This window comes from Plectropomus leopardus, chromosome 21 (genome assembly GCF_026936395.1).
Source record: "Plectropomus leopardus strain MGB_pleo_1.0 chromosome 21, ASM2693639v1, whole genome shotgun sequence".
Taxonomy (NCBI): Eukaryota; Metazoa; Chordata; class Actinopteri; order Perciformes; family Serranidae; genus Plectropomus; species Plectropomus leopardus.
The window spans coordinates 28,062,693-28,082,375 of record NC_142196.1 but is presented as its reverse complement, the minus strand read 5'-3'; the positions used below and the strand labels follow the sequence as shown (position 1 = coordinate 28,082,375).

General features: G+C 42.1%; 2 protein-coding genes across 3 annotated transcripts in view; one reads left to right on the top strand and one right to left on the bottom strand.

Annotated features, from left to right (window-relative positions):
* Positions 1-632: 632 nt before the first annotated feature.
* The window catches only part of xylb (xylulokinase homolog (H. influenzae)), a 19,242-nt gene continuing 191 nt past the window's right edge, over positions 633-19,683 (bottom strand). Inside the window, exons 2-19 of one of the 2 annotated variants that reach the window (XM_088071886.1) lie at positions 18,801-18,883; positions 18,277-18,346; positions 18,069-18,149; positions 17,481-17,567; positions 17,263-17,391; positions 17,080-17,145; positions 16,238-16,310; positions 15,565-15,683; positions 14,931-15,012; positions 14,366-14,406; positions 13,428-13,543; positions 12,137-12,252; positions 11,818-11,891; positions 11,626-11,722; positions 11,003-11,061; positions 10,526-10,613; positions 8,560-8,654; positions 633-1,448 (exon numbers count right to left, since the gene is read on the bottom strand). In XM_088071886.1, the coding sequence (XP_087928012.1) occupies positions 1,380-1,448; positions 8,560-8,654; positions 10,526-10,613; positions 11,003-11,061; positions 11,626-11,722; positions 11,818-11,891; positions 12,137-12,252; positions 13,428-13,543; positions 14,366-14,406; positions 14,931-15,012; positions 15,565-15,683; positions 16,238-16,310; positions 17,080-17,145; positions 17,263-17,391; positions 17,481-17,567; positions 18,069-18,149; positions 18,277-18,346; positions 18,801-18,883 (1,545 nt within the window). In that variant the 3' untranslated portion in view covers positions 633-1,379. The remainder of the gene's footprint in view (positions 1,449-8,559; positions 8,655-10,525; positions 10,614-11,002; positions 11,062-11,625; positions 11,723-11,817; positions 11,892-12,136; positions 12,253-13,427; positions 13,544-14,365; positions 14,407-14,930; positions 15,013-15,564; positions 15,684-16,237; positions 16,311-17,079; positions 17,146-17,262; positions 17,392-17,480; positions 17,568-18,068; positions 18,150-18,276; positions 18,347-18,800; positions 18,884-19,683) is intronic. The other variant, XM_088071887.1, reaches the window with a different exon arrangement.
* The window catches only part of LOC121963594 (uncharacterized), a 6,050-nt gene continuing 5,922 nt past the window's right edge, over positions 19,556-19,683 (top strand). The window contains exon 1 of the mRNA XM_088071888.1: positions 19,556-19,683. This exon is cut by the window's right edge and continues 122 nt beyond it. The gene's annotated coding sequence lies outside the window, so the exon portion shown is untranslated.

The following is a 19,683-nucleotide window of genomic DNA, read 5'->3' as shown; positions in this document are numbered from 1 at the left end:
CAACATTTCTCCTCAAGGCGTTCTTGAGATACCACATTCAGGAGAATGGGACGGATGGACAGACAACACAAAAACATAACGTCTCCAGACAGACGATAACGTATGATAACAACTCCAAGAGACAAAAACAGACACTAATGGACTCTAAAGTGTCCATGAAGGCAAAGACAGACTTCCAGCTGTCCACGCAGAGACTGAATCCATGTCCTGACTCCTACTGAGGAGACAGTCTTACACCAAATGTAATAAAAAATAATAAAAAAACACTAGAGTGAGCTCATCAAGTGAAAATGCCATCTTCCATTTCAGTATATATTTGAACATTTTTTTAACCCTTTTAAACTTGAGCAAAGTGTCTGACTTCACTCTTCACTCAGAAATGTGGGAGGAAGGAAGGTTATGACAAAAACCTGAGAAAAAAGAAATGGATCAACTTCCTTTTTAGTCTTTTTGCTTTGTTTTGCCTGATCTGTTAGTTATTTACAGATTTATGATGTTTCTCTACAACTTAACCTCGTCTCACTGTTTTCAATTCTGAAAAAAAAACATTAAAAAAATGATATATATATATATATATATATATATATATATATATCCCAATAGAGTTACAGTATTTAAAAAACAGCGTGGTGTTTGTGATGTCATTTACTTTATTGAAATTAAAATAAGTCACATTTGGATTGTTGTTTTGTAAGTTTTCGTTACAAAAATTTAACTTCATCCGAAACTGTTAATTGTTTAAAAATCTAACTCGTTAAATGCATGTTTTTCTGCTCTGATGGCTGTGGGATCAAAAATGTCAGTTTGAATGGGTTTCAATGGAGCATTTTTGGACCTGAACAGTCTGAATGTAACTATTTAGTTTCCACAGTGTATTTTAGACTTATTGTAGGAGCTGAGCTGCAAATTCACTGATTACACTCAAATACACAATCTGGACTACATTTAGGACACATGCATCAACACACACACAGTTATCACAACAGGAAGAAGAAAAGAGACTAAAATGCTCCTCAGTGTGAAGGCAGTGAACCTAAAACTAAAGTGCGTTGTCATTTCTTTAAAAATCAAAGTGCGTGTAAAAAGGTTAAACTGACACGCCGTCCCGAGCGGCTGAAACTGACGCAGCGGGGTAAAAAGAGCGTCAAAGTTTCACGTGTAGATTCACTGACAGAGCGCCGATATTTGATGAACTGGGATGAGAATGTGTTGAAATGTCATCAATCACTTACTTTCATTGACTATTACTGATCTATCACTCATAGACTTCACCTTTCCTAATTTAGTTTCTCTTATACTAAAAGTCATATTCAGTGCTCTGATTTGACCTCGATTAAAGGGCGTGCACGTCTTTGTGGGAGCTGATTGGCTGCCATGGCTCAGGGGCGGGTCATCTGCAGGACTCTCTCCTCCAATTGGGCGAAGCGCTTCAGCATGTGGTCGTACACCTGCAAAACACACACACACACACACACACACACACACACACACACACACACACACACACACACACACACACACACACACACACACACACAGACAGAAATCAGTCCACTCTGACTTTTGTTATTTTTAGGTTTTAGTCGTTTAGTGTCTGTTTTTGTTTTTATGTTGTTTTTAACATTTTAAACCTGAGATTTTGCAAAAGTAAAAAGAAAAATAAAAACAGTTTAAAAAATTAATGAATTACCTGACCCCTAAAGAAGCACCATTTTTTTTTTTTAAAAAAATCTTAAAAAAGGTGTTTTGGTTTTGTTTGTTTTTTTTTTTTTACATTTTCTAATAATTTTCTCTTTCTCTGTCTTACATCTTTATCAGCTCTTATCACTTTTTATGCATTTCTTGCATTTTGCTGCTTGGTGTTTCAATTTCCTTCAGGATTAATACAATTAATCTAATCTAAAAGCAGCAGCATCACACTGTAAACGTATTTTGCTTTTTTTTTAATCAGAGGGAGATTTCACAGAGCGAGTTAACAAATGTGAAGACGAACAACACCTCCAAGAGGAAAATGGCCCCGCCGAACACGTTACCCACTTTCTGTTATGTTCTGCTTCATATTTAATATGCTGCTGTACAGTAAGTACACAGAGAATATTCATTCAGCGGCTAATCAGTGTGTGTGTGTGTGTGTGTGTGTGTGTGTGGACTAGGTGTTTTAGTGGAGCTTGTTATTCATTCATGAGCTGTGCTGTTTAATTATGGAGGACGAACATGAGAGAACATCACTTCAGTAAACATACAACTACATCAGAATAACATGGGACCCTGCAGAGTGTGTGTGTGTGTGTGTGTGTGTGTGTGTGTGTGTGTGTGTGTGTGTGTGTGTGTGTGTGTGTGTGTGTGTGTGTGTGTGTGTGTGTGTGTGTGTGTGTGTGTGTGTGTGTGTGTGTGTGTGTGTGTGTGTGAGTGTGTGTGTGTGTGTGTGTGTGTGTGTGAGTGTGTGAGTGTGTGTGTGTGTGTGTGAGAGTGTGTGTGTGTGTGTGTGTGTGTGTGGGAGTGTGTGGGGGTGTGTGTGTGTGTGTGGGGGGGTGTGTGTGTGTGTGTGTGTGTGTGTGTGTGTGTGTGTGAGTGTGTGTGTGTGTGTGTGTGTGTGTGTGAGTGTGTGTGTGTGTGTGTGTGTGTGTGAGTGTGTGTGTGTGAGTGTGTGTGTGTGTGTGTGTGTGTGTGTGTGTGTGTGTGTGTGTGTGTGTGTGTGTGTGAGTGTGTGTGTGTGTGTGAGTGTGTGAGTGTGTGTGTGTGTGTGTCTGCAGAGATACAGAAACTTAGACGCCTCACCGGCTGCTGAATCGTACTTCACTTTTTCTAACTAGGTCATCCTTGAATACAAGTGGACGTTTGTGTCAGTTTTTGACAAAATCCCTCAAGGTGTTCTCGAGATGTCACAATAATTAAAAACAGACTCAAGATCACAGAGACCTTGACCGCTGAATGCCAAAATCTAATCAGTTCATCTTTGAGTCCAAGTGGACGTTTGTGCCAAATTTGAAGAAATTCCCTCAAGGTGTTTTTGAGATATCGTGCTCATGAAAATAAGATGGATGCAAGGTCACCCAGGTCAATGACCTTTGACAACTAAATTTAATCAGTTCACTGTTAAGTCCAAGTGGACATTTGTGCCAAATTTAAGGAAAATTCCTCAATGCATTCTTGAGATATCACAATAGCGAGAATGAGATGAACATAAGGTCACAAAGACCTTTGATCACCAAATTTTACCCAGCTCATCCTTGATCGAAGTGGATGTTTGTGCCAAAGTTAAGGAAACTCCCACAAAGTGTTTTTGAGATATTACATGAAAATGAGGTAGACGCAAGGCCACAATAACAGTGACATTTGACCATCCAAGTCTGATCAGCTCTTCCTTGAGTTTAGGAGGATGTTTGTGCCAAATTTGAAGAATTTTCCCGTAAGGTGTTTGTGAGATCTCATTTGCACGAGAATAGGACGGACAGACAACAAAAAACATAAAAGAAATCATCAGTCTGAAATATTAAAAACTATTTTTTAGAGAATAATTTTAAAATTGCCAAAATATTTTGGACCACTGTAGATTTTTGTCAAAATCTGATGATAAATATTGTGTTATATTTTGGAGGGGCTGTAATGACTTCCTGTTAATGATAATTAGTTTAAAATGGTCACACTGCTGCGTTTGTCTCCGTTTGAGGCTCCGCTCTTTGAATCTTTATTGGCATGTTTATTTCTGCGTCTCCTGCGTTTGGTTGTGATGGCGCGTCCAGATGAATCAGTGTTAAACAGCAGACGGAGGAGCCGAGGAGGTGCAGAGGAGGAGCCGAGGAGGTGCAGAGGAGGAGCCGAGGAGGTGCAGAGGAGCAGACGGGTCGAGCTGTCAGATATTTTAAAGTAATTAAGGCAAGCAGGTTGAAATGAGCGCTGCGTCTGCGTCTCCTCTCTCTCCTGGGACGATGACTGACAGAAAATAAAAAGAAAGTAAAACCCCGTCACTGCTCACCCTCTGACCCTCGCCTCCTTCATCTTCCCGTCTCTCCTCCTCTCCTTCATCTCCTCCTCTCCTTCATCTCCTCCTCTCTTTCTTCATCAACTCGCTGCACTTTGTCCCCGACTGTCTCTGAAAATCTTTTCACCACGCTCCCCCTCCTGCACTTTCTTCATTATCACTTCTGCTCTTGACTTTTGTTTTTGTGGAATTGTTTTTCTCCTCTTATCTCTGAAGCAAGCGGCTGCTTTTTCCTTTTTTTTCTTTTTTTTTTACACAGAGACAGAAAAAGAAAAGAGACGCGCTGATGTGAAGATGTGAAATTGTGATGAATTTCAAGTCCAAACGAAATGAGACCGCAGACTCGGGGAAGTGAAGGAGGCCAAAATGAGATGAGAGTGAAGAGAGAAAAAACATGAGCTCAACTTAAAAAACAGTTTCCGAACACGAGCCGAGAGCGTCTTAAGGATGTAAAAGCCTGGATGAGCCGTAATTTCCTGATGTTGAATTCAGACAAAACTGAAGTTATTGTTCTTGGCCCAAAACACCTCAGAAGCTCCTTTTCCAACAATGTAATTTCTCTAGATGGCATTACCTTGGCCTCTAGCACAACTGTAAGGAACCTCGGAGTTTTATTTGACCAGGATTTATCCTTTGCCTCCCATATAAAACAAACTTCAAGGACGGCTTTCTTTCACTTGCGTAACATCGCAAAAATTAGACATATCCTATCACAAACAGATGCTGAAAAATTAGTACATGCATTTGTCACCTCTAGGCTGGATTACTGTAATTCCCTATTATTTGGTTGCCCAAACAAATCTCTTAGGTCTCTCCAACTGGTGCAGAACGCTGCTGCTCGTGTTTTAACGGGAAGCAAGAAAAGGGATCATATTTCTCCTGTTTTAGCTTCTCTGTACTGGCTCCCTGTGAAATCCAGGATTGAATTTAAAATCCTCGTCCTTACTTACAAAGCTCTAAATGGTCAGGCTCCATCCTATCTGTCACAGCTCATAGTTCCTTACCAACCCTCAAGATCACTGCGCTCTGAAAACGCAGGGTTACTTGTGATTCCCAAAATTTCCAAAAGTAGGTTAGGAACCAGAGCCTTCAGCTACCATGCTCCTCTCCTATGGAACCATCTTCCATTTTCGGTCAGGGAGGCAGACACCGTTTCAACTTTTAAGGGTAGACTTAAGACCTTCCTCTTTGATAAAGCTTATAATTAGGGCTGGCTCAGGCTGCCTGGACCAGCCCATAGTTAGGCTGACATAGGTTTAACCTGCTGGGGGACTTCCCCTGATACGCTGAGCTCCTTTCCTTCTCTCAATGCTGCCATCAGAAATCATGCATGTCTGTTAACTGCATTGCCATGTGCAAGCTTAGCTTAGCTCTGTGATAGCCTTGTGGTACTCTCACCACCTGGGGCTCGCGATTACAGAGCCTGGGTCTGTTGAACTGCACTACGCTAATCCTGTTGCCTCTCGGGAGCGTTCCTGCTCCCTTGTTTCCTAGTTTCCCTGGATCCTGGCCGTAACCTTGACTGTGCCTGACCGTGGTGATAGCTGTGCTGATGCTGCGACCCTGCCTTTGGTTGTGCTCGTGCTGTGGCTGTACTGATTCTGTGCCCCCGCCGCCCCTGATCGTGGTCTGGTCCTGGTTGCGCCGATGCTGTGATCTTGCCTTTGGACACCTCCCTTTCACATATGCATGAGACTGTTATCATCTCTATCAACATCATCATAGAGAGCAATTACTAATTTCACACCTGCTGTTATTGTAATATGACATGCATCTGTTTCTATTGTTCTGTGCCCCCCCCTCCTCTCCCCCCCTTCTCTTTCCTTTTGCCATGATTGTATTTCACTTGCTATTTACGACATCTATTGCTCGTCTGTCCGTCCTGGAAGAGGGATCCCTCACTATCCTCTACCGCTCTTCCTGAGGTTTCTTCCTCTTTTTTTTCCCCGTTACAGGGGTTCTTTTTGGGGAGTTTTTCCTTGGGTGATGTGAGGGTCTAAGGGCAGAGGGATGTCGTACACTGTAAAGCCCTCTGAGGCAAACCTTGTTTTGTGATAATGGGCTCTATAAATAAAACTGACTTGACTTGACTTGACTTTGTTGTTACGCTGCGTTATAAACCGTCGTGTTGTTTCCTGCTTCGTGCTGAGCTGCTCTGTAAAAACATGTCAATAAAGATTATTCAAATGAAAGTCAGCTGAGAGAGAGAGAGAGACAGAGAGTCATCTCCTGAAAGTCATGATTTCTTTCTCTATAAGTTTCAGAGGCTGTTACAGGATTTTAGGACATTTGTAGGATTTTTGGACATTTGTACATCAGTGTCTCAGCTGTGTCCTCTGTCGGAGGGTGTGGGCATCTGTTTTGATCCTTTTTACGTCTCTGACACCTTAAAAAGACAAAAACTATTCACACAGCCAATCACTTTATTTTATCTGAGAATTAGAAAATGTTTGGGGGCCACCAGGGGCCCTATCAGGGGCCAGATTTGTCCAGAAGGCTGTAAATTGAGTATCACTGGACTGCATCCTAAAACTCAGTCGCTATTCGTTTGCTATTGGTCGAGTCTCCGACTTCTCCAGTCAAAGGTCAACAAGGCTGAACTCAACATAATGCATATGTGTGTGTGTGTGTGTGTGTGTGTGTGTGTGTGTGTGTGTGTGTGTGTCGAGTTATTTTCTTCACTGCTGCTCCATACCAGAACAAGCAGTTTAATGAAGAGGCAGTGAGTCATGAAAGTAGGACAGCGTGTGTGTGTGCGTGTGTGTGTGTGTGTGTGTGTGTGTTTCTGCAGCCATGGATATTTAGATGTGTTTCCATGCATGCACATACACATATTCATGCATAGTTATTCCTGTGTGTGTGTGTGTGTGTGTGTGTGTGTGTGTGTTACATATTCATATCTGCATCAGTCTGACCTGTTTTCTGCTCACACTCTCACACAGAGCACTAACACTGCGTCAGGGTTGATGGTTGTGTGTTAACAGCAGTGTGAAGCTGTGTGGTGTTTGTTAAATGTCCTCAGCTGAGGACAACTCTGAGGAGTCAGCTGGACCAAAAAGTTAGAATCAACAGGAAACTAGAATCCCCGCGTCGCGGCTGAACGCCTCCGTGAACCGGTTAAGTTGCAGTTACATTTATGTCCGTGTCTGTTCAGACTGATGTGTTTCAATGACAGCTGACAATGCTTTTAGTGTGGATGTGACTGCACACCAAGAACACCACATTCTTAACACTTCATCCTTGACTCAAAGTGAACGTTTGTGCCAAACTTCAGGAAATTCCCTCAAGAATTTCTTGAGCAGTCATGAGAATGAGACGGACAAATGATAAAAGTGACATTGACATTTTTACAATATAATCTGTTCATCCTTGTTTGTGCCAAATTTAAGGGAACTCCGTCAAGGGCCTCTAAAGATATCTTGTTTACAAGAGCAGTACAGATGCAAGGCCAAAGCGACTTTTAATGGTTCAGTCCAGGTGGACGTTAGTGCCAAATTCCCGTAACGTGTTCTTGAAATTCACAAGAATAAGACAGAGGAAAAGTAAAAAGTAAACTTCGACTACCAAAACTTAATGAGTTCATTGTTGAGTCCAAGTGGAAGTTTGTGCCAAATTAAAAATTCCTTCAAGACGTTTTTATATACCTTAGCCAAGAATATCCAATCAAAATTTGACATCACTGGTGTAAGAATTCTTGACAAGGTAAAAAACATGTTTTTTTAAGGTCAAAGTGACCTTTGACCACAAACTTCTCATTAGTTCATCCTTGACTCAAAGATAACATTTGTGCCAAATTTCAGGAAATTCCCTCAAGGCCTTTTTGAGATATTGTGTTCACAAGAATGGGACGAACTCAAGGCCACACTGACTTTTGACAACCAAAATCTAACCAGTTCATGGCTCAGTCCAGGTTGCCGTTTGTGCCAAATTTGAAGAAATATCCTCAAGGTGTTCTAGATATCACAATCACATAATCACATAAAACCCCTTTGACTTCAACACGAGGGAACCAGGAGTGGTTTGTTTCGTGATTTGTAAAACCAAACAAACAGCGTCGTCGCGTTTTCAGGTTTTTTCTCTTCATGTTTATCCAGATGAGACAGACGACATTTTCTCAAACGTGTTCTAACACCAAAAAAACAAATATTCAACCTCAAACTGTGTTGTGAACGTCAGTCGTCCTCGACTTTTCCACGTTCGTCTTAAGTTTGAAATCAAACCTAAAAGTTATTTTGGGAGTGATCAGAGTTAACGACTGCATGTCGCTCTCATTTACACGTTTCTGTTGAGGCTAAAAGGCCCTCAGATCATCTCCGCCCCCACGCTGCACCGCACAGCCTCCCGAGTGATGAGCCAAGCAAAACGCCAAAACATGACGGTGCGTGTGGGCACCTGCGGGGAAATACGAAGCTCCATAAACCAGGAAAACACACACACACACACACACACACACACACACACACACACACACTGTGACTAATTCAATAAATGCCATATACACCGCTGAGGAACAGTAACAGTGTGTGTGTGTGTGTTTGTGTGTGTGTGTGTGCACGCGTGTGTGTGTGTGTGTGTACCTCTCGTGCGGTGGGATGCGGGGTGGCGACCAGTTGGGGCTCCGGTGCTTTTTTCACCAAATCAAAGAACGAAACTCCAGATTCTGCAACCAGGCCTGAAAACACACAACGACCAATCAGAGATTAGATTTCTGCATCATTAACCAATCAGGTGGTTTCTTAGAGCGCCCTTAACCAATCAGAGGTTCAGAGTCTGGGCCCGCCTCCAGTACCTCCATATATGGTATTTTTGCTTATTGTGATGTCATTTCCTGAAGGATTTTTTAATGTTTTTTTAACGTGTGTTAAAACATAAAGAGTCACTTTGTGTCTTTTGGACATTTTCTGTCTCTTGGTAGTTATTTTGTATCTTTTTAGGACATTTGGTGTCTGTTTGTAGTCTGTCTGAGTCCTTTTTTTGGACACTGCATGTCCTTTTTTGGACTTTTGGTCTCTATATAAAGCCTTGGGGGGACACCCAGCCTAATGAGGACGCTGCTGTCCACAGCGGATACGCCACGGTGACTTTCTCGCCTCTGTATTTACTTGCTCGTCATGTGTGTCCTCTGCGTGTCTCCCTGACACAGCAGAGCATGTCTCATTACATTCAGAGAGGACGCTGCTCTGCTCGTCCTCCTCGTGTCTCTCGGCGGCCTCCTGCTGCTCTGACTCTTTGAACTCGCTGCGAATCAAAGGACGGACATTTTCACTCCTGAGTCTTCGTGTTTTTCATCATGTGTTTATCAAAGGGGGAAATTAGTGGACATGCGAGGACACGTCTCACGGAGCAGGAGGCTTTCTGTTGATAGAGGACGTGGTAGTCGGAATTTTGTGTCTCTCTGTGGTAATTTTGTGTCTCTCTGTGTGTCTCTGTGGTAATTTTGTGTCTCTGGTAATGTTGTGTCTCTGTGGCTGTTATAGAAGAGTGTAGAAAGCCTTTATTGTCATCACAGATTTAAAAAAATCCTTGGCCTGTAGTGTCTCGTCTCCTGTAGTGTCTCTTGTCTCCTGTAGGGTCTCTTGTCTCCTGTAGCGTCTCTTGTCTCCTGTAGTTTCTCTTGTCTCCTGTAGTGTCTCTTGTCTCCTGTAGTTTCTCTTGTCTCCTGTAGTTTCTCTTGTCTCCTGTAGTGTCTCTTGTCTCCTGCAGTGTGTCTTGTGTCCTGTAGCATCTCTTGTCTCCTGCAGTGTGTCTTGTCTCTTGCAGTGTGTCTTGTCTCCTGCAGTGTGTCTTGTCTCTTGTAGTGTGTCTTGTCTCCTGCAGTGTGTCTTGTCTCCTGTAGCGTCTCTTGTCTCCTGCAGTGTGTCTTGTCTCCTGTAGCGTCTCTTGTCTCCTGCAGTGTGCCTTGTCTCTTGCAGTGTGTCTTGTCTCCTGCAGCATGTCTTGTCTCCTGTAGCGTCTCTTGTCTCCTGCAGCGTGCCTTGTCTCCTGTAGCGTCTCTTGTCTCCTGCAGTGTGCCTTGTCTCCTGTAGCGTCTCTTGTCTCCTGCAGTGTGCCTTGTCTCCTGCAGCGTCTCCTGTCTCTGCAGTGTCTCAGATGTCCTCAGTGTCTCGGCTGTATGTGAGTAACTCTGAGGAAATGATTGCAGCTGTGATGTAACTCATGACTCAGCCGTTTTCCCGCCATCAGGAGGATTGCATGATGTCTTTCTCAAGCACACGCAACGTTTCACGTCTCGCCTCCTGCATGCAGATTAAACCGCCGTCACCACGGTGGGGATCCTCTGTGGCGAGGGACGTTCACCGGCTCGCTACACGGCTAGAATCTGTGACATCTGCTCCACGCCGACCAATCAGAGAGGAGACCTTTACATGTACGGCTCATTTTTACCTGAGCACTGACTGAAGGCTCAGTGGCTCATTTTTACCTGAGCACTGACTGAAGGCTCAGTGGCTCATTTTTACCTGAGCACTGACTGAAGGCTCAGTGGCTCATTTTTACCTGAGCACTGACTGAAGGCGTGCGTGTGTGTGTGTGTGTGCGTGTTACCGTGCAGAGCTCGGTAGGCGGACCCCAGGCAGGCGGAGTTGGACAGATCGATGGTGTAAACCGGAGCGTTGAACACGTCAGATAAAACCTGAGAGACACAAATGAGGAGTTTGTTTTTTCTTCTTTTTTTTTCCAAAATTATTTTAATTAAATATTAATAATAATAATAATAATAATTAAAGAGGTCTGAAATAAATAAATGGATTATAAAAAAGAATGAAAATTGTTTGTGCAAAGAAAATAATAATAAACAAATAAATGCATTAAAAATGAACAGATTTAAAAATCAATTAAAAGTGAATTAAAAAATAAACACAAAAGAAATGAACAACTATAAATAAATTAATTTGCCACTTAATTAAAAATACATTGGTGAAAATGCAAAGAAGGAAAATACACAAAGCAAATTTAAAATAAATAGATTTAAAAATGACTAAAATTAAATAAATACAAAAAATAATAATTAATAAAAAGGACCTGCAGAATCTCTTTGTTGGATGAAGCTCCTCCTGTTGCCAAAACTCTGGTTCCTGGAACTAAAACGCACATAAATACAGTTTCATTCAATAGTTATTTAACTTTGTGCAGAATAAAACAACGAAAAATAACAAAAAGTGTAAAAACAATCGTATAAGCACAGTTTTTTGTGATGTCATGTAAATCTAATTTCAGATTAATTCAGAAATAAATTAAAAATTGAAGGCAAAAAGAAAAAAATAACAAAAATGAATTACTAAACAAACAAACAAACGCCGCACTGATCTCACGATACGTAACTCTGACTAATAAACGTCCGTATGCGTGCACGTATCATCGCACTCTCACTCCTGTGATTAAAGACGGAGAACGGCGGGACAATAATCAACCTGATTCATTAAGATTCACGTTTTCTCTCCTGAAATTAAAAATAATGACAGAATGATTTTTATTATTATTCATATCCTCATTTTATTTTCTGATGATTTTTGTGATGGAGTGTATTTGTACGACTAAATGTTAATAAAAGAATAAATATATTAAAAAAATAAATGGACAGATGGAAGAGGGAAAGACAGACGGATGGACAGACGGAGGTGTTAATGGAGGTGGACGTGTCTCACTCATGGAGTATCCCAGACGCTCAGCGTGGAGCCTCCGGGACAGAAACTGTCCCTCCACCAGCGCCCGGACCTCCTGCTGAGGACTCAGGGAGGACACCTGCAGGACAGGGACAGGGGGACAGGGGGACAGGTGAGGCATAAATGAGCTGAGACACAAATGCTCTCTGTGTGTCTGAATGTCTGTCCACCGACTTCGCTGTCGTCCCGGTCAAAGCGATGAACCCCGACGGCAGGAGGAGTGATCTCCATAGTGTCAAAATAAAAGCCTGAAAAAAGACAGAAAATAACCAGTCAGACAGAGACAGAAGAGACAGAGACATAGAGAGACAGACAAGAGAGAGACAGACGAGAGAGAGACAGAAGAGACAGAGACATAGAGAGACAGACGAGAGAAAGACAGACGAGAGAGAGACAGAAGAGACAGAGACATAGAGAGACAGACGAGAGAGAGACAGAAGAGACAGAGACATAGAGAGACAGAGACATAGAGAGACAGAGAGAGAAACTTCACCGATGTTTCCGTTGTTTCCGAGCGGCGTTTCTCTCAAGGCAGCAGAAAAAAGTTCCCATGATCCTCCAGCACACTCGTTCCTGATTCGTTCCCTCGTCAGAGAACCGTTTTTAAAGCTGAGGACACACACACACACACACACACACAAACACACACACACACACACACACACACACACACAGTGATGTATCAGTAAATAAATATATTTAAAATTAATTTGAAATAAATGCAAAAAAATGAACAGAATAAATGAATAAATAAAGACTTTAACTTAATTAACACGTCCTTAAATTACTAAAAACAAAGTGAAAAAAAGCAGGCTGAGCAGAGTTTTGAAATCCTAAAATCAGAAAATGAAAAATAAATATAACAAAAAACCCCAAAACTAAAGATCAGTCCAATGAAGCTCTATTCATTCTCAAAACTGTACTTTTCTTTGTAGGTTTTTGATTTTTTAGGGGACTTCCCGACATAAAGAGTGTTTGGCGTCCTGCAGGTGAGCTGACGGAGCTCCTGAGGCTGCAGCAGCAAAACGCCCAAAATGTTTCTTCCTCTTTGTTGTTGGAGGAAATCAATAAATGCCGTTTTTTTTTCTTCTTCTGCAGCTTCTGAACAAACGAGTCTCGGAGGGTTCGAGCGTTCGCAGGTTTCCCCGTTTGTGTCCATCACGTCTCTCCTTTCCTGCTTTCATCGCCTTTTTTCTCCACATTTTTCTCTCCGTCGCTGCCTTTCAGCTAAAGTTGATTTCTGTTTGACTTCATTCTTTAATCTTTTTTAACGTCATTATATTTCCTAAAATATCTATTTAACACATAATTTAATAACTTTCTTTTTTCTTTCTTTCTTTGTTTAAACAGAAATTTAAACAAAAAATAAGGAAACCAATTTCCACCAACGTGATCAAAAACATCATGTAAGTCACTATGATGAAAAACTCCACAAAATTATGAGAAAAAATTAAATTTCATTAATACATATATATATATATATATATATATATATATATATATATATATATATTTATATGTATATATATATACATATTTATATGTATATATATGCACCAAGTAATAATTTTGTGATACTAAATCATTATTTTGAATAAAAGTAAAGCATATAATAATAGCAATAATAGCTCATCACGTTGATTTCCTGAGTCATCACTTTATCACTTTGCCAAACATAATCATGATTTCAAGATATTTGGGGTCACAAATTACAAAGTAATCAGTTACTCTGATTACTTATTATTCTGCAGGGTATTAAACTCTGTGAATGTAAACAAACGCACCACAGCAGAGCCATGAACGCACGCCGCTCCACCGGGTTACAGAAGACGTGGCCCTCCAGCCCCGGGCGAGGCTGCTGGACCCACAGAAACACCGTGTCACTGGTCCCCAGGCTCACCTGGACACACACGCACACACACGCACACGCATGAACACGCATGAACACGCATGAACACATGCACACAAAGCCGCATACACACACATATGCGCACACACACACACGGACACACATACAGGCACGCACACACACACGCACGATCACACACACACACACACACACACACACACACACACACACACACACAGACACACAAGCACACATGCACGGACACATGCATACACACACACGCACATAAACGCACGCACGCACGGACACACACACATACACACACGCACGGACACGTTAGATAATGTCATGGTGGAATGTAACTAAGTACATTTACTCAAGTACTGAGTGCTTTACTCTGTAGTTACTTTACAAATATCCATTAACCCTTTGAAACCTGATGGCGTCATCACTTTGTATATTTTGTGTTCAGACACGTTTCATTAGTTCGGACACCTCTGAACTCGGAGCAGATCGCTGAATTAAAGAAGTGCCCTGCTGGGAAACGTTCTGGGAATTGTAAGAAATTTGTTGTGACAGAAAATTGTTTTTTAAATCTAAAGAAAAACGTCTGAAAACAGAAAAAAGCTGAGGAAAAACATTAAAATGATCATTACATATTTAAAATTATTTCACAGAACTACGGTCTCTCAGCATTTCCTGCTGCTGTTCTGAACCTTTTTTTCCAGGTTTCTTGTATTTTTTATGAAATTGTTTCATGAATCTGCTCTTTGCTTCTCTCCATGTTTTTACAAGAAATCAAGCCGGTTTGCTCGGTTTCAAAGGGTTAATCAGTTCGTGGAACAACAGAAAATGACATTAATTTCAGCTTACAGCGATGTCTCCCTGCTGGAGCCTCATTCCTGCCAGAGACGCTGAGAAGGACAGAAAACAGATTTGACTGAAAATAAAAACTCTGCTGTGGTTTTCTGACAGTTCTGCCGAAATTTAGTTTGTTTTTTTAAAGGGCAAAATTTTAAAAATAATAACAATTTGGAAAAACGAAAACTCGATCTATAATTATTATATAATTATAGAACTAAAATTGTGTTCACATGTTTTTAAATCAATTTTTAGCTCTTTTTTAAAACTTAATCAGCCTGCATATTTTTAGGGAATTTTTTTCAATTATTTTTTAAAAAATTAATTTCTTGGTCATTTTTGGGCCGTGTTAAGAAGCACATCCTGCTGCGAGGTGAGGAGGACGCTGTCTCTCAGAGGCGTCTCTCAGAGGCGTCTCTCAGAGGCGTCTCTCAGAGGCGTCTCTCAGAGGCCGTCTCTCAGAGGCGTCTCTCAGAGGCCGTCTCTCAGAGGCGTCTCTCAGAGGCGTCTCTCAGAGTCTGTCAGTATTTGCAGAGTCCTGGCTCTGGTCCTGACGACATGGATCTGGAAGTTTTACCCGGGTTGTCTCCAGTGAAAGCCACCACGCTGCAGCGCTCGGAGAAACCATATCGCTGCACAAAGTAGGAGCAGACGGGACCCTGAAAGAACAGAAGAGCAGAAACAGAACGAGTTTATTCAACGAGACACCGGCAGCATTTCCAGCTGCAACTGTGACTCCAAAACTGGATATTTGAAGACACTCAGAGGATTCTGGGACAAAACCTGAACTCACATTTACCACAGCAAATCCTCTGTGGTGGTCAAAGTGACTGACACTGTGAATGTTTGTCCTTCTAGTCTCCATAAGGAGTCAGAGTGAATAAAACAGCATCAAAATAGATCCCCCACACCCCCGACAGAGGACACAGCAAAGACACTAATGTCCTTACATCATCGAAATGTCTCAAAATCCTAGAATTGTCCTGAAACCTGTGAAATGTCCTTAAATTCTTCAAAAGTCCCAAAATACTTGAAATGACCTTAAATCCATGAAATATCCTGAAATCCTTAAGATGTCCTAAAATCCTAGAAATGTCCTAAAATCAGAGAAATGTTCTTAGATCCTTGACATGTCCTTAAATCCAAGTAACATCCTTAAATTCTAGAAAAATCCCCTTCACACAGTCCCACTATGGACAGACCAGTCTCACCAGTACAGACGTGGAGGGCAGCGGGGCTCCCAGCAGGCGCTCCAGGTGAGGGGCGGTGGCTTCCAGGCAGATCTCAGACCAGTTCCTGGTCCTGATGTCCAGCAGGTTCATCCCTGAACCTGAGGGTGGGACGGACGGGTTCAGCTCGGCGGTCGTATTCACAAACACTCGCAGAGTAAATCCTCACAGAGATCCGAAAACCTCCGGCAGGACAGATTGAGGGAAAGTCTCGGAGCAGGACGGGCCACAAACTTACATTATTTGAACAGATGTGATTGGTTGTCACAGACAGAAGGCGAGGACACCCAGAGGACATTAAATAAACTGTGTCTCAGTGTGAGACACTGGACGCTGTCTGTGGGGACACTCTGCTGCAATGAGACATTTGATTTTTTATTCCTGCCGTTTCATCGTCATTGTGTGATTTTAAAAGAAATAAAATGTAATGAACCTTTCGTTTAAAATGTTTTTCTTACAGGACGCCATCGTTCTCAGGGTTTTCTGAAGCTTTCGTCACTATGATCGATTCTTAGTGCGAGGAAACTTCGTGATGTCTCTCTTTTATTCCGTCGTCGCTGCATTTTAATAACAACTCAAAATTTATGGACACGTGACCAATCAATAAGCTCGCCAAACACGTGAATTCATGAGTGACTGAACGATGGGGCCGTACCGTCGCTGTAGTCGATGGCAGCGTAACCACCGAGGAAGAGAGAGGCTGCGAAGCTGCTGACCAATGAGATCCTCTGAAAACCCACACACACACACACACACACACACACACACACACAGAGACACACAGACACACACACACACACACAGACAGACACACACACACACACACACACACACACACACACAGACAGACACACACACACACACACACACAGACACACACAGACACACACACACACACACACACACACACAGACAGACACACACACACACACACACACACACACACACACAGACAGTCACACACACACACACACAGACAGACACACACACACACAGGCAGACACACACAGACACACACAGACAGACACACACAGACACACACAGACAGACACACACACAGACAGACACACAGACACACAGACACACACACACACACACAGACAGTCACACACACACACACAGACAGACAGACACACACACACACACACACACACACACACACACACACACACACACACACACACACAGACACACACACACACACACACACAGACAGTCACACACACACACACACAGACAGTCACACACACACACACACAAGGTCTTAACAAGGTTTTGCTAATTTTTATGGAACATTTGGTCATTTTTACTGAAATATGTTGGCAAATTTTGTCTTAAAATTTTAGTTTTAATATTTTTAATTATTAAAAATTGCCTGTTTTCCCTTTAAAAATTGTAAGTGATTATTAAACACAACATGCGGGTGATTTAAAAAATCTCCTAAAAATTAATCCATTAATCAGAAACTGTGAAAACAGAAATTATCTGCAGACTCACCTCGGTGTCCTGGTACTCGTCTGGTCGGGTCTGTCTCACTTTGGCGATCTGGTTTCCTGTGAAACGCTGCAAACACACACACACACACACACACACACACACACACTCTTCAGTTTCCATTAAACCCAAATAACGTGGTCAGCGAGCACCATGTGCAGCACGGGCAGTTTGAAGAGGTGTGACCTCGTACGCTCTGGACCCGGTGATCTCTGCCAGTCTCAGAGCTCCCCCTGCTGCCGCCTGCAGGTCCCGACACTGCCGAGTGCTGCTGGAGTCCATCCACACGGGACTGTCCCGCACCGAGAAGCTGCCCTGTCAGCACACGCCACAGCACACTGAACAACACAACACTCTGCACATGTGACCACATGCGTGTACCGTGTGAGCGTGCACACACGGACCTGCAGCAGCTGGTGCAGCTCCTGGTCCGGGTCCAGCTGCCGCAGAGTCTCGGACGCTCCTCGTCTCCAGTAAACGCTGCCGTGTTGCTGAGGGACAAAAAAAAAAACCAAACTCATTCAGGTGAGAGCAAAAAATCATGGGAATACATAAAAACTGTGAAAAGATTTTCTTCATTTAGAAATGAGCATCTTTGCACCAAACTCCATTCAATTTTCTGCCAATTTAAGTGATATATTTCAACACTTTTTTATGCTTGTTTTAAAGATTTTCTTTATTTAGAAATGAGCATCTTTGCACCAAACTCCATTCAATTTTCTGCCAATTTAGTCAAATTTGTCTGTTTGGTTTAAAAATGGTGATTCCACCAAACAGTGAAATCTTTCGTTTAATTTCAAGTATGCTGTATGGCCAAAAGTATGTGGACACCCTGCTTCATGTCCCTCTAGGTTGTGTTTTTTTTTCTGTTGTTGTTGTTGTTGTTTTTGTTTTGCTTGTTTGTGCGTTGCAGCTGTTCATCCTGATGGAGGAAAATCCTAAATCCTTATTTTTTTTGTTTGTCGTTTGGCGTGGAGGAACCTGAGCCTCACCTGGCCACTGCCCGACAACGCCGCCACACGGGAGAAGTCAAGCCCCGCCCTCTTCATTTTGTCCAGTAGCAGGTCCAGAGCCTGATGACACACAGAGACACAGCAGCCAATCACAGAGCAGCGCGAGGACACACAGACACACACGCACACACACACAGCGGGAGATGATCAGAGGTCAAAGGTCACACTGAGTTAAAAGTTGACCCACCTTCACCCACATGAGCGGCGGCGAGGTGACCGTCAGTCTGTCAGCGTGGAGGTGAACTCCGCCCCCCGTCCTGCACAGACAACCACACACTTTCACAATAAAAGACAAGCCTTTCAAAATAAAATCACAGCAGTCTCTTTCTCACACACACACACACACATAAACACACACAAAGATACACGAAGATACTACTAAGACTCTTAATACTGACACAAACTACTTACTACTACTGCAACTACTAACATATACTACTACTTATAATAATAATAATTACAATAATATTTCTGCTACTAATACTACTAATAATACTACTATTACCACAACTGATAATAATTCTAGTACTACTACTACTACTACTAATACCACTACTCATACTAATAATATCACTACTACTGCTGCAACTATCACTTTACTACTTACTTACTTGCTATACTACTACTACTACTACTACTACTACTACTACTGATACCATCTCTACTACGACTAATACTACTAGTACTACCAGCCCGTGTTGTGGATGTTACCTGAACTCAGGCAGCTCGGAGTCAAACTGCACATTATTCTGATGAACCACGTTCAGGTTTCCGTCCACCGCCACCGCCTTCAGCTTCAGCAGTACAAGTACACCAGTATCAGCAGCAAAAGTACACAAGAATCAGCAGAAAAAATATCCACTATCAGCAATAACTTTACACCAGTATACTCAACCTCATGAAGTTAAAGTATAAAGAGTAAAAGTACACCAGTATACTCAACCTCATGAAGTTAAAGTATAAAGAGTAAAAGTACACCAGTATACTCAATCTCATGAAGTTAAAGTATAAAGAGTAAAATTACACCAGTATACTCAACCTCATGAAGTTAAAGTATAAAGAGTAAAAGTACACCAGTATACTCAACCACATTAAGTTAAAGTATAGTACAGTAAAAGTACCCACATATTCTCAGGCCTCACTGTCAAAGTACACAAATAGTCTCAGCTTTAGGGATAAGTACACAAACATTTTCAGCTCCATAGAGTAAAAGTACATATGTAGTACTCTCTGTATCATTGTTATGTTAGTACATACTGCAGGTGTACTACAGGTGTTTTACTGAGTGTTAGTCAGTAGTGAGGTAGAGACTGTAAATACTCGAAGTGCTAGTACTTCAAACTGTATCTGCTGCAGTACTGCAGAGAGTAAACACGCTGAACAGAGTAGTTTTACTTTAAACTACAGAGGTTAAATCTTTAAGCTCCTTTTTAAATGAAGGCTCGTGTTTTCTACCGCGTACTCAGAGTAAAAGTACACAGGCAGTACACAAAAGTGCTCTCAGGTACAAAGTACTTCAGGTGAGCACGAGACTCAGTCATGTAACAAACAACACGCGACCCGCCGTCCGCTTCTTCCGCATCTGCGCGTTAAC